The following is a 14963-nucleotide window of genomic DNA, read 5'->3' as shown; positions in this document are numbered from 1 at the left end:
AAGAAAGTTGGTTAACATTCAAGGATCCCTTCCTCCAAGTTCAGGGATGATGCATCACAACAAAGAGGAAGTTGGGCAAAAATTCCAGGAGGACTGCATAATGAACAAGGAGTTCCTGGACCAACTAAAACACAAACACAAAGCCTACAGAGAGTGGAAACAGGAACAGGTAGTCTGGGAGAAGTACAGAGAAGTTCTCCAAGCAAGCAGGGACCAGGTTAGAAAAACTAAAGTTCTGAGAGAATTAAACATGTCCAGGGACATCAGGGGACAACAAAAAGAAAAAAAGCTTCTATAGGTATGTAGGTGATAAAAGGAAGAATAGGGAAAATGTGTGATTTCTTCAGAAGGAAACAAGAGACCTGGTTACCAGAAAGACGGAGAAGGCTGAGGGAGAAGACATTTTTGCCTTGTTCCTCACCTGCAAGGGGTCCCGTGACACTGTCTGAGCAGCAGAAGGCAAAGGTGGGGACTGGGGGAATGTAGAACTGCCCACTGTAGGAGGCCAGGTTCAATCAGCTGAGTCCAGATGACCAGAGGGACACGACCCATCACAGGATGTTGTGCTCATCAATAAAAGCTGGGAGAAAGAAGGAGAAAGAGAGAAGTTCAGAATTATGTAATTTTTCTTCCCAAGTCACTGTTATGGAAGATGGAGCCCAATGCTTTTAGAGAGAGTTGAATATTTTCCTGCCAATTGCAGGAAATGTGTGAATGAAAAGTGTGAATGAATCCCATATTTTGCATTGCTTGTGAACACATCTTTTGCTTCACATACTAAACTGCCTTTATCTCAATCCATGAGTTTTCACACCTTGAGCCTTCTGATTTTCTCTCCCATCCCGCTCACAGGGAGTGGCCATGAAGCTGTTTAGGGGCAGTTCCCCACTGGAGCTACACCAGAACATTTACCAAACTACTTTCTGTAGATACTTTTTTCAAAAGTATCTACAAAAGCCCAAAAGCCAAACCAAGATATTTTTTCCAATATTTTCCTTTTTTTTTTCCTCCCCTTCTTGTTTGGGGAAATTTTGGAGAAGCTTTCTAAAACTACCCAAGCTGTACCTTCCAGTCACAGTCAAAGGCTGTACTGAGAAACTTCAATTTAATGCTTGTTCACAGTAATTTGCAAATATTCAGTGTACAGCAGTAAATGCTATTAGAGCATAGCTGACTTCAAAACACCGGACAAAACCTGGAAAATCAGAGCAGATTTTACTACATATTGTATGATGTGACAGAATACAAAGCAAAAGGAAAAGCCACTGGATGGTTATAGTGCTGCCATTTGCATAAGCCAATGATTTACAGCAAACACTAGTTATTTTAATGTGTCATTTTTATCTTGTGTGTATCATTTAACTTACCATATAAGTGTAGTTTTTTCATTAATGTTCCATTTTTAACTCTGTCTCTAACTCACACACACACACACACACAAAAAGATAAACTCTTATATGCAGCCCGCTAAGAGACTTTTAAAGCTTAAAACAGAGCAACTTGTATTTTGACAGCTGTCCTTTGAATCCCAAACTATAGCCCCTCAGGGGACACAGCATTATGTAATTTTAGTGACAGCCCAATTGTCATTCAGCTAGAAAGAAGGATGTTGTGATCTCAATGGAAAAGAAAAGTGATACTGCCATCTGTAAGCTTATAGACCTTTTTCTTTGGTAATTTGTACCTCTCATGAAGGGTTAGGAGTGGAAATTACTACAAGCTGTTGAGTAAAATGACATCACTTTGCCACCCACAAAATGTTACGAGTTTGTCAGCCTAGCAAATGGCACAGCAGCAAGGAAAGAGCAGTCTCATGGCAAGTGAGAGCTCTTCTCTCTGGAGGAAACATATTCTCATTGTGCTGGCCAGCCACTGTCTCTGTGGGACTCTGACCACCGCGGCCACAAACCCCAGATTCAATGGTTGCTCTCTTCATTGTCTGCAGGAAAATAATATATAATTGCTGGGAATGCTACTCACTCCATGGTCCTCTGATTTTTATGGTTCAGTCAAATGAAACTGAATTTTGTTTTCAGGCAATTTAGTCTCAATTGTAAGTCAGTATGTGGCAAAATTAATAAAGGGAGAAATTCACGTTTGCAATTAGAAGTTGTTAGGAAGAATAGGATAATGCAGATTGAAAATTTCATGGATCATAAAGAAGGAATTTCCTGCTATTAATTCTGCAGATGCTTTAATGTATTCCTCTTAATGACGGAATACTGGAGGCTATTTTTTTTCCATGGTTGAATTCTCTTCCATTACACTGCACACACCCTCTTAAGTAACCTGCAGCTGCTTTTATCTGCCAGTACAAATGCTGATCCATTGTGATATTTGACACATTACAGAGCCCCTGTGATTTCTCCACATACCCTAAATAAAACCAGTCTGAAGCTCAAGAAGTGGTGGCTGCAGGCATGAGAAGAATTTTAAAATGCTCTGACATATTGAGAAGGTGAGTGAAGATTAGGGGGGGGGAAAAAAAACCAAAAAGCACATCTGTAGACAAGACTTACTCATAGTTTTTGGCCAGCTCCACATGCTGTAAAGCAAGAAAACTGGTTTTAATTATTTTTTAATCAGCAGTTTCTCCCTGATCTGCCCTGCACTCTTCTGGTGGGTCATAACCAGCATACTCCAATATCCACCCAAAGAAAATTTGGACTCTGATGTTACCCCTTGAAAGCCAGCTGCAATTAAGGGGACCAATAAGAGCAACTTTTTCCCCTTTGTTTTTCTCATTTGAACATTGACACCACCTCTCTTTAGTAAAGAAGTCCTAAAACTGTAAGGACTGGACTGGGAAGGACTGTAATTCTAACTGACAGGGCTGCCATTACTTAATGTTTGTTTTATACTTGCAGTATGTCACATAATCTAATTTGGAAGTTTTGGAGCACTAATGAACTTCTTTTCCCTGCAATCTCTGATGTCAAATCCAGTCCTCACAGCTTCAGAGAAACAAAGAGGGATGTACAGACATTAGAAAAATAAAACAAACAGCCAACCTTTTAAATGGGAGCTAGCTGATTTGGATGTAAACACAAATGCCTTCAATACATGCACTTCACTCGCTTCAAAGCCGGCTGTTCTTAAGAGCATGAGAGCAGCTGTAACCTGCTCTGGCTGGCACATCCCACCTGAGTCTGGGGAGTGAATCAGGGACCACAGAGCACACACCACACTCAGCACTGCAAAATGTTACCCATCAGGGAGAAATCAGGCTGCGGGGGAGGGAGATCTCAGAAAGGGCTGTCAATATTTAACACCTTTTCACTGATAGGTTTACTCATGGCAGGTAAGGCAAAGCTCATCAAAAGGGCAAATATTATAGAGGATGCTAATGTCTTGGTAAGCTGGACACCTTAGCAAAGCCAAATAAAAAGTCTTGTGTCAGGGTCTCTAGCTGGTCAGAGTGACCCCGAGAAATGTTAGAAAATCTCTTTTCCCAGCCTGGCACTTGAAGGAGTCAGGGCTCTTCATTTCTCGGTCTCAAGGTTGTTTATTGTATCTTATCTATAAAATTCTTTCTCCGGCCCTGCTGAGGTCTGTCCAGCAGGACAGACAGAGGCATTCTGCCTGCCCCTGGGTGGTGTTATGTCTTTATACTAAAAATTACGTGTACATTATTTACAATTGCTTTCCAATACCTATCACCTATGTTAGACAGTGAGCTTCTGCTCTAAACCAATCTAAAAGTGCCAACATCACAGCGGAAGATGGAGGCCAAGAAGAAGAAGGAGAAAGGCTGGACACGCCCAGATCCCTCTATCTTGCCCCCTGAACCTCCATTCTAAAAACCCAACTTTTTCTAAAAAAATCAACTTTTTCACCTTGTGGTAAATTCACTATCATTCTACTTAATTTGTCATGGCTTGCAGATCTTCATCTAAGGTTGCCAACTTGCTCCACAGGTCATAATCAAAACCACAGGCATTTTGGGCTTGTGCCAGGGTCTCTAAGACCCCTGGAAGGGATCTTGGCTGCTCAGGGCAGACAGAGGGATGTCCTGGGTCCTGACAGTCTTGTGCTTTGAAACAAGGGATCATGCCCTAATTTAGGGAGTAAAGGATGGTGCTCAGGAGGCAAGAGCTTCACAAGGCACTTGAGAAGTGTTTGGCTACACAGTGAGATGGCTAAAGACAGAACATGGTGGGACTTTTCCCTAGAAACCAAGGAAGGGAAGGGAGAGCACTTATGGAAAAAGAAGACAGGAAAACAGAGCTGAAATGGGAAATAATAATGTCACAAAACTCAAGAAAAAACAAAACTTCAGACAAAATGAAGTCATCCAGCAGACCAAATATAGCAGAAAAACCTGCCATCATTGCCCTGAACACAGAGAGATATCCACAAACTCTTTGGAAATGAGTATAACTGTATTTCTGAAGACAGAGAAAACACAAGATGTTGGCAGATAACAGTGATTAGATAGAAATCATTTGGCTAGACAATGATTTAGCCAAATTAGGTCTTTAGCTCACCCTGAGGGATCTGTTCAACTCCTTGGTGAGAAAAATATCAAAACATGATGCAGGTTAAGCACTATCTTAAACAGATTTTTTACTTCTACTCCTTTACAAGATGGGGAAGAGGGGCTGTGGTAGGATCTTAGGAAGTTTTTTCAGATGCCTGGTGACCAGTGCAGTTTCATCAGCTTTTCTGTCATTCTTCTGTGTGTCCAAATTGTTCCTAAACAGAGATTTCTGGTTTAAGAACATTGGCTGTGTCCCTGCCAGTTCAGCTTGCTCTAAACTGCTTTAGCTATCAGAGAATTTGGAATCATTATTCTTAATGAAAAAATTGCACTTTTTGTAGACAGAATTTAGTCTTATCTCATTTCATGAAATGGGACCATATTTCTAGTACATTTGGTTTGCTAGAAAAGTATTAGGTGTCTGTATTTCTGACCTAATCCTTGGGTAAATACTACTAAATCAGTGACTGTAGCTTTAGGCTCTCAGCTGGGGAGAAATTAATTTTCTAAGCTGATGTTCTCAATGAAAATCTGAGGTACCTCAAGCAGTTTAACAAAACTAAACATGCTGCATTTTTGTGAGGGTTCCGTCTATGTGATAAAAAGCAAATCCTTCCTTGACAGCTATCTTGCCAACACACATATACTGTATGTGTGCCTACTGCTAGAAAACATTAAATATTTTCCCTTGGTGCAAGCTCGAACACAGTTAAAGCTCTGCATGTAGAAAAATTAAAATATTATAGTTACACAGATACAAGTTTTATAATTACACAGTTTCAGCTCTATTCATTTTGAACAACTTAGATTTTATAGAAACTCTTATGCAACCAACAACACAGGGGCAGCTACTCTGAAATTGCACAGTTAACTATTCTTTCTCTTCCCACTTAGATTCTGAAAATGAAGGAGAGACAATCAGTTATTCACACATAATGCTGAATTCATCACTGAGGCACATGGACTCCAATGTGGTATCCCACGGGAAAACAGCAGTAGCTTGCAAAGAGGCTGGAGCAACAGAAGTTACTGATGACTTAGAGCATCCTACCACCAACATTTGAAAAATTTAATCTTTTTTTTTTCCTCCATCTCAAGCAGAACAGCATTCCATTTGATCAGAAACAAGGGGGTACCAAGAGTAGTCTGGGTACATTCAACCAGTGGCATAAACCCACCAAAATTCCTGTTTCTGTGAAGCCACCATAACTGAAAACCCTTCACCAAGGAATAATGCCAGTTGCTCATGCTCTGTTGCAGGTCATAATACTCCTCTCAAAACAGTAGGTCACCAGCAAAAGCCTCTCTAAAGTTTCATTGTCTACAAACCTTCCAGGTAAATAAAGTGCCTTTTACCCCATCTATTCTGCTACTCAACTTTCTGTTTAAAAAGGGGGGAGGGGTGGATCTCGCTCTGTTTTTAAAACATTAAAAATTAATGTATCCTCACATATCACTTACTGAACTTGTATTCTATCTGCTGATCAATTATTTCATGTACTCAAAACCAGAAATTGCCTCAGGGTCTGATTTTCTGTCACACTAAAGGACTCTCAACCTCTTCAAACAGCAGAAAAAAAAAGAAGGCATAACTGCTTGCTTTTCATGTGTACCAAGCACTACGTGGAGTCCCTGATGGCAAACAGATCATATCACTAAGTCAACAACAAAATGTAGACATTTAACAGCCATTCCTGCTGGCACGGGACAACAACAAACCAAGTGCCCTTTTCACACTGGAAAGAAAGGAAAGCACCTTTACTCTCACATCAGAAAGACACCCTACACAGTAGATAAATTTTTTATTCAAATTACTAAGTTAAGTTGAATGAATATTAGATTCTTCAGGAATATTGACTCAACTTTGAATCACTATTTCAGTTTTGCACTGTACTCCACAAACATTAGGACAATAACCTAGGCAAGGGCTAAGCATGTTTTGGATGATAGGGCCAGGAGAGAGAGGAAACCCAGGGTTAACATAAAATACTTGTCCACTTGACAGACTCTTCATTCAGATGTAATGAATGCATTCTACATAAGTTTAAATTAATTCTATTGTAAATCTGAAATTACTCAAGCAAAGAACAGGGCTGTGTGTCCTGCCTACAAAGTACCCCTGCTGCAAGGTATTGCAGTGAAAACAACCATGAAGAAATTTTTAACATTCACCATCAAGGGTTATGTGCCAAGGAATGTTTCTACTTAGAGATTCATGTGATGGACTTCCTTTGATTGGAAATATCTACCTGGTACTAGGACCTGACAAAACTTTGATCAAAAAAAGGAATTTCAGACTTTGAATTAACTACCTTAAAATGACAGAGCATAAAAAAATTCATGAAACCACCTTTTTCTTCCATGTGTAAATGAGATGGATCTGCATGAGTGCTGCCTGGAAAAAACATTTTGACCATAGCATGAGAAGAGAAAGACATTTTGGCTGTGCCTCAAGGCATGCAGGAGCTATCCAGGGGTTTACAGGCTCTGGATCCTGTTTGATAAAGAGCAGATCCTCCTTGAGCAGGCAGCACCATAACACAGGCGCTCATTTCATCCACTGAGATGTGGTCCTGGCTAAGGTTTCTTTCTCTGTTATCTCAGAGTGGAGGCAATCTAGGGTTCTCTAGATAAGGCTGCGTACATAAGGCTTGTTTGGACATGGATGTTATTTTTTAATGGCAGATCCTGCTTTTAAAGTTGATCTTTTATTGGCAGTGTATGACTGACAGGCAGCTTCCAGCACTCCTGGCAGAGGCACTGTCTGTGCAAAGCCACCTCAGTGGCCACCAGCCAAAGGATCCAAACCAAAACTCCTGAGCTACCAGGTCTGGAGTGGCACAATAAGCTCAACATCTTCCTAATGAGCCACTGTATAGTGACAAGTCTTACTTTTGCTTGGTTGAAAAGAAATTTAAACTCAATCCACAAGAATGTTGTAAGGACTGATTTATAAATACTTGCAAATTACTTTGGAAAAAAGATATAAATAGCAAATAAGTTTTATTGAGCACTCCAGCTAGTAAATGCAGGAACAACTTCTAGCATATGGTTAACTTTTGCTTCATTCTTCCTTTAAGTTTGTTGTTTCCTGTTCTTTATAGTCACTGAAATTAGGGTGAGGTTACACCTCTTAACCAACTCCACTTGGACATTCCTACTGTGTAGTAAAACATGAAAACATGGATTTTTCAATGTGATTATGAGAAATCATGCTAAGAAATAAGCTTTGTAATATCTGCTGTCACTCTTAACATCTCTTGCCACAGAGACACCTGGCTTGGGGCCTCTGTTTGCAGATAAAGTTCAGGCAGCAGAAGAAGGAAGTGCAGTTCCTTGACAGAGCCCCGTAAGTCACCAGCTTTATTGCAGTGAGTCACCCCTCCAAGCCTCTGTGTGCTCAGCACCTGCCAGTGAAAGGGCACTTCACCATTTCAGGTACCTTAGCACGGCAACTACTGCTCTTGGACTACAGTTACAACAATTACAGCTTGTTGGAATCCCAGTCATAAATTTGAGATACATACCCAAGCTCTCACAAGGTTGGAGGGCACATTGACACCCAGGGCCTTGCCTCACCTCCATCTTCAGTGGCTCCTCACTGCCTCCAGCTGCTTAAATCTTCATCAATTGTAGAAGATGAGAAACTGTGGAGAAGGATGTGGGGGTTTACATGCCACATTTCTCATACAGACATGCTTGAAGTCCTGCTGAAACAAATAGACCTCATTTTAGTGTGTAAACTATTAATTTCACATGGCAATATTGTGCAACATTGCATGTTTATAACCATTCTAACAAGGCACCTCTCTGACATGACTGGTACCTTAAGACGTTGCATTTTCTAACTTTGACAAAGAAATAGAGAGGGAAATGGGAAAGGAATCAGTTCATAAAATATACTAAAAGTCTGAAAAAGGCTTAGACAGCAGCTTCCATATACCACCTTCTGAACTGAAACCTCCAAACCAAGCTGTCACCCCACACATGCCTTTCTTTTGGTGGGGGCTGTCCCAGTGCTGTGCATGCACCCTGTCTCAAACTCTGGGGTAGCCCTTGGTGTCCTCTTAATGAAGCAAGAATATTGCTTTTCCATGAGTGTATTTAATTATTAGTAAGAAGGAATTTTCCAGCTCAGAAGTATCTGTTGAAAAGTTAAGGAATCTTTTAGATCTCTAGGTTTCTGATCTGTTTGGATCCTTTTGGGGGACAGATTCTGCAAAACCTATAGATCTGGATTAAATTAGAATAGTTCTCACCTAGACCTGTAGCTGCAGGAAGGGTTATTTTGCCTTTGCCACTTTCAAATGCTATTTTGGAGCAACATGATGTGCTCCTTCTCAGCCAGCACAGTGAGCATGTTTGGTGCTGTTTGTTCCTCAGTCCCAGAAACCCCCACCAGGTGCATTTGCCAGGTGCTAACAAAATAACACTCCAGGGAGGGGGAAAACCACAAACAGCTGTGTCTGCCCATGTAGAATGTGAGCTGGCAGCTGTAGGTGTTACCCAGCTTCCAGAGTCCTTTGCTCTGTCCACAAATAGAAGGCTGCTACCTGGTGCAGCTACCAGCTACACATTTTGGGTGTTGTCTTTAAGTTTGTTAACATTTGTATTAAGAAAGGGTTTGAAGAGGGACAAGATGCCTGCTTAAATCCTCTGAGCCAATGTTACTGCTGTGTGTGAGTAAGAAACTCTAAAAGAAAAAGCTGAGGGTCCCAACACAGCGCTCCCTTCTAATTCATGAGAAGGTGTTCAGCTTCCTCTCCTCCTACATTCTCTTGAGAGTCAAGTGTAGTTCATGCTCCTCAAGCTACTGATAAGACAAGAAATCTACAACACTTTATAGAATTACATAACATCCATTCAAGATGGAGAACTGTGTTCCAGCTTCCTCAAATTCTTGTGAAAAGCCTTAGAAGTCAAATGAAAAGCAGAACTGAATCTTCGGCAAAGTTAAGTTAAAAGTTAATATTTGGCAATTTTTCTGTCCTGTGTTGAAGGATGATGCCACAAAAAGGAAACTTAAGGAGATATTAGACAGGAAGGAAAGGGGAACAGTGAAAACACAACAGGCAAATGGAATCAATAAAATATCATTAAAAAATGTAGGTCAAAGAAAAGGACATCAAATAACAAACAGATTGCAGCATTACTAATGCTTGTATGGCTGACTGCTTAGAAACACATGAGATAGGGTAACGGGGTGAACACCCCAATACCTTCAGGGGAATGAATATCAAAGGGTTTTTAATGCCAGGGTTGACCTGTTGGCTCTGGGGTAACGCTGGGAACAAAGACCCACTCATCCCCCACTCACCTGGCTGATGCAAGTAGAAAGTCACGATGGCATCAGCAGCACCTGGCCCCTCCTCTCCTTCTCCCTGCTCATCCCCTCCCTGTTGTGCTGGCACAGCTGTGCACACCTTCACCTGACCGAGCCCATCGGGGCACCAATCCCCCTCCGAGCACCTGGCACAAGGGAAGGGCAGCACAGCCACAGGGTGGGGAGCCCTGCTGAGCCCCTCAGGGGTTCTGGCAGCTCATGGAGCATCTCTGGCTTTGGCTCTGCAGCCACTGCCTGACAGTGGCTTGCAAGGGGGCTCTCAGTGACCAGCCCACAGTGCTGGTCTGCCTGGTCATTTTGGTGTCCCAAATGTCCTCACATGGCATGGCATTGTCTTTAGTCCGGAACAGGGGCGCTACAATGAAGAGGTGAATTTCATTCATAACACTGGCTGTGTTGATTTCTCCCAAGAGCAGTTGCATTTTGAAAGGAAAATATTTATGTTTGTCAATTTCTCATTTTGCCTTGTGATCTAATGTACCTATTTTTTTTCTTTCCTTCCTTGGCACCACACTAGCTATTAGTTATTTATAGAGCAAGCAAAAATGGGATAAACTCTTAAAAAAATAGATATGGGAAAGGCGTGGTCTCTGGTGCTAAAAATTTGACTTTATGGGGTAAAGTGGGAGTGAGAAGGGTGGAGGTTGAGATGGGCTCATGAACAAAGATTACAGCCTAAGTACATTTTGGATGCTCAGTTTTATAATAATATTGTTGATTCACAGGAAATCATTATTTTGCCATCCTGAACTCATACCTCAGAAATCAGTAATTTTCTCATCTCTTGGTCTAGTAGTTATGAAAAATTTCATTGCAAACCATCTTCATGCTGTTTTTTTACCTCTGTTGTTTCTGCTGTGAAACAAAAATAATGTAAATTGTTCACTAAAGCCTGACTTTAGAATTCAAAATACCAGGAAATTTAGAGTTTAAAAATTGATAGCAATTTTTCTGTCCTGTGTTGAAGGAACTAGAGTCCTAAATTAGATATGATGCTTCATGGAAGCCAAATCTGAGATCTGAAGTGAGAAGTAGCATGATCAAACAAATATAAGTGTTGAATTGAATTGAATACTTGTTTTGGGGGGGAAACATGTCTCTGTGACCCTTGCAAAGAGCATTTTGCAAGCTGAAGAGTAACACATGGTACAATAACAGCTCAAATGAGAAAGCTGGATGAAGTTGTGGAAAAACCGCTTCTCAGAAAAAAAAAGTGGAAGGATCTTAATACAATCTAGCTGTATTGACAGGGAAGGGGAGAAAATAACAAAAAATAATCCCTACCAAGCCAGATTGGAAAGACGGTTTCTGACATTGAGTCATATCAAGAAGCAAATTTGATTTAAGGCATATAAGAGATGCAGAAAAAATTGCATGCTCCAGTTTCTCCTTAATCTGAAATGGGTTTAGCAGTATGAAGGCCAGCTGTAGTGGATATTCCACAACATTTCTCACTTCTGCCCACTCTAAACTCCTAGATTTTCTATATTCTTTTGTTAAATTAAACATATTGAGTCGTATTTCATTAATCATGATGAGATTTGTGTAACAGAACTTTTATCTCCATCAGTGTTCCAGTTACATTCAACGTGCTGTTTGGTAAGATGAGTCTTTTGTCCAAAAAGCCACATAAATATCAGCTGCAAAGCAGTAACTTAGAGTTTCATTTTGCTGAAGCCTGAGCTTCTCTGATTAGCTAGCAGATGGATCTCCCATCAGAGAGAGCTGTAATGCAGTCACGAGCTCAAATTCTGATATAATTTTTGTACGAGAATTTGCCTTAGGTGTTGCTATAATTTTACCCTTGAGCAAAAGAATCATCCAGATCAAACACAGAAGCATTGATATGAACAGGTGATCTCTATTTTGTAGAATAACACTGGAAAGAAACAGGTTGAAATGTCAAATGTGAACTGCTGTGAGCTCGTTTCACATCACCCTTACTACAGGACCTGACTGCTGCTCACACGTGAAAAACTCAGCACTTCACCTGAGAAGACCTCAACCATCTCAAGGATGTGTGTGCATTTGTGGACAACACTTTCCTCAGGACCTAATTATCCTCAGGGTTTTGTTAGCGTGGCTTTGGCACCTGAAGGAGGAAAAGCCTGCTGCATTAGGCTGGTACTAACAGTAGGCCACTTAAACTAACTGGCTGGCTCTCCCAGAGTGTTCCAGCAACTGCTGGGTGCCTCCTCTGCCTCTGCCTCCTCCTCCTCCTCCTCCTCCAGGTAAAGCCTGCAACACGTGTTGGCTTTGGGCTGCAGCCTGCTGTTTATCTGTGGCAGGCAGGCAAGCAGCAGCCCCTCTGCTTCCAGAGCTTCAGCCTCTCCCTGTGCTGGTGATAAGTTACTCCTCGAGTCCTTTCTGCCAATTGTTCTTGGCAAAGGGAGCAGGGAAGACTTTTGTTGTTGCTGGCTGTTATCTCTGCCTCTGACTCCACTTGGCAGAGGTGCAAATCCATCTCTCTGGTGTGGAAACAAGCTGCTGGACTTTGGATGAGTCAACTCATTAATAAACAAAGAGTTACAAAGGAAGCAGGGATCAGTCTTAACAAAATAAATGCTTTGAAAGTTTGGATGCTAAGGTATTTGTCCTCCCCAGCATGACACTGCTTTATCTTGGGCCCCAGCCTTCCTATCAGAAAATGGGGAAGTTAGTAGTTTATCAAATTTTAATCAGCTTAAATGTGGATGTATTACTTACATAGCATGGAAAGTATTTTCTTTGTTGTTATTGGTGAAAGCATTTTTAATTATTAATTTATATCTGTTTCTATACCTTCCCTGCTTTGTGGAATATGCCAGTGCTAACTGGAAAACCTTCTATCACCTACTGCTTACCCTATCTCTGTGAAGGAACCTAAGCCACCTGCTCTGTGGGAAGCTCAGAACCAAAGTATTGAGTTCTCATGGAATTCTCTTCTTTCCTGAAGCAGAAGCATGAGATCAGATTCAGGAATATGGGACTTGGAGGATGGGGGATTGCAGCTTTTTGGTGGATGGGGTTGATGGGGTATACTTCGTGTTAGTTTATTTTTTTCCAAGGAGAGGATATTTGGATTTTCTCCTTGTCCGTAGCCCACTGTTGACCAGGAAAAATTTCATTTGGATGGGGCCTCAGTTTTTGTCCAGCAGCATCATTTCAGTGTAAAAGGAAAACCTGGCTCAGCTTTCTTGATGCTCCTTATGCCACCCTTAAAGACAGCAACCCTACTTTCCTTGTGCCAGCACTGGGAAAACCTCACAGTTTCCTCATCTGCAAGATGCCCTTCTCTCACCTTCAGAAGCCAGTCTTGCTCTCCAGCAGACACTGGAGTCAGCCCCCACTGAAATGCACAACTATTCCAGTGGTATTAAAACAGAGGAAGATAGGTTTGTTACACTTCAGAAAAGCTGGAAGCAAAAGGAGCTGTAGGCAAACCTGCTGCTGGACTATTAATTCCACATAAAGCAAATAGGGACATACAGATAGAAACCTTATTTACAGCAAACTCTTAATAGGCAAGAGCCACAAAGTATTACAACAAAGTATAAAGTTTAGCACAGACTTTCTGTTTGCCTTTGCATGGTTAAATTTATTTGAAAGCCCAGGAAAGTAATTCTAATGACGTGTATGTATTTGCTTTATAGGGAAAAAAATAAATGAGATTCTTTATATTTTCCTAGCAGAAGGAAGTCCTCTCTCTCCCCCAGTCAATGTGCCATTTAATTTCCCCCAGGGGACCTATCAAAGCCATGCAGAATCCAATGTCACCCCAGCTCCAACAAGGTATTCCCAACCAACTGCACTGCTCATTCTTCCTGCCCAAAATTCACTGACAAGTTTAACACTGAAAATAAACCAGACATGACCAGATATGTACATTCTCCTCTTCAAGAATTTTGTGAAATGCATATGAATGTTTATCTACCCAGGAAAACAGCGAGGTGCAATAGGATGTGGGAATCTTAAAGGAAAAAGGGTACATCATACTTCCAGTAAAATGTGACACTTTTTGTTAATTCATCCCTAGAGTTCCCTAAGAGTTAGATAGCAACTGTTACACAATATACATTGTGAAATAAATTGTTTGAAGAACTAAAATACATAGAAAACACATACCTTATGACAGGTGTCTGATGAGATGCCCTCATCTGTGCTAAAAGTGCAAAGGATAGTGTTCAAGAGCTAGGAAAGGTCACACTGAAATTCGGCCAAGAAAGCCAATGGAAAGTTTCCTAAGCAGAGTCCTTCAATGAAGTGCGGACAATTTTCCCAGAAAGTTCACCAACAAAGCAGTTGGCCAATGACAACCTATAGTGTGGACAACAAATCAATTGCTGTTATATAAAATCAATCGTGTTATATAAAAAACTCAGTTTCTCTAATCAGTTGTAACAGTCAAATAGATTTAATCCATTTTCTCTCTGCTCTTGGATAATAAAGGAATTTGAATAGATCTATGATTTACTTTGTGCTGTTTACTGTATTAAAAACTTCAGACTCCACACCACGCCTCTAAAACCTTCTCCCTACATACACACCTCTCAAAACTTCATTAGATTTTTGTTGTCCTTTTCCCTTTTCAGTCATATTCCTTCTGAGGTGGAGCAGACTGTATTTAGTAGTCCAAGTACATCCTCTATATCAAGGTTTAATGTTGTTTTATTTTTAGTACTGTTCTTTATTCTTCTCTCAATACCACCTCATTTCCCATATATCTCTTTGCTTTTCAGCCAATGTGGCATGATGGAAAGATCCTTTATCTCAATTCTTCACAGACACATCTGTGTCCTTTTCCCAGCTGGTTTCAATGAATTAAAATCCAGTATCTACAAATAGTCAACATTGTTCTCTAAATCACATTACACTGCAATAGCAGCTCCATCATCATGTCAGATTGCCTGATCTTTGTTAGGTCCTTCCACATTTCCTTCTCCTCCTTTCTACATGTGACTGAGTAATTTCTTTGGGGCACGTGTTGATTTTACGATCCCACTGCTTGCGCCTTCCTCCAAATCAAACATTAGAGAGCACCAGCACAAACTTTGGGGGAACTCCACTTAACCTTAATTAAACTCTATGAAAACAACTTGCATCCACCTTTTCTGCTGTAGAGCCTCATACTTTCTACCATAAAGTAAACAAAACTGACCT

At 40.9% G+C, this 14963-nt stretch overlaps 1 protein-coding gene across 1 annotated transcript in view; it reads right to left on the bottom strand.

Annotated features, from left to right (window-relative positions):
- TXNDC5 (thioredoxin domain containing 5) overlaps nucleotides 1-8049 on the bottom strand; it is a 37202-nt gene extending 29153 nt beyond the window's left edge. The window contains exons 1-2 of the mRNA XM_058800455.1: nucleotides 8008-8049; nucleotides 422-580 (exon numbers count right to left, since the gene is read on the bottom strand). Coding sequence (XP_058656438.1) covers nucleotides 422-552 — 131 coding nt within the window. The 5' untranslated portion in view covers nucleotides 553-580; nucleotides 8008-8049. The remainder of the gene's footprint in view (nucleotides 1-421; nucleotides 581-8007) is intronic.
- Nucleotides 8050-14963: the final 6914 nt, after the last annotated feature.

Source organism: Ammospiza caudacuta, chromosome 1, assembly GCF_027887145.1.
Source record: "Ammospiza caudacuta isolate bAmmCau1 chromosome 1, bAmmCau1.pri, whole genome shotgun sequence".
Lineage (NCBI taxonomy): Eukaryota > Metazoa > Chordata > Aves > Passeriformes > Passerellidae > Ammospiza > Ammospiza caudacuta.
This window is presented reverse-complemented; position numbering and strand designations above follow the sequence as displayed.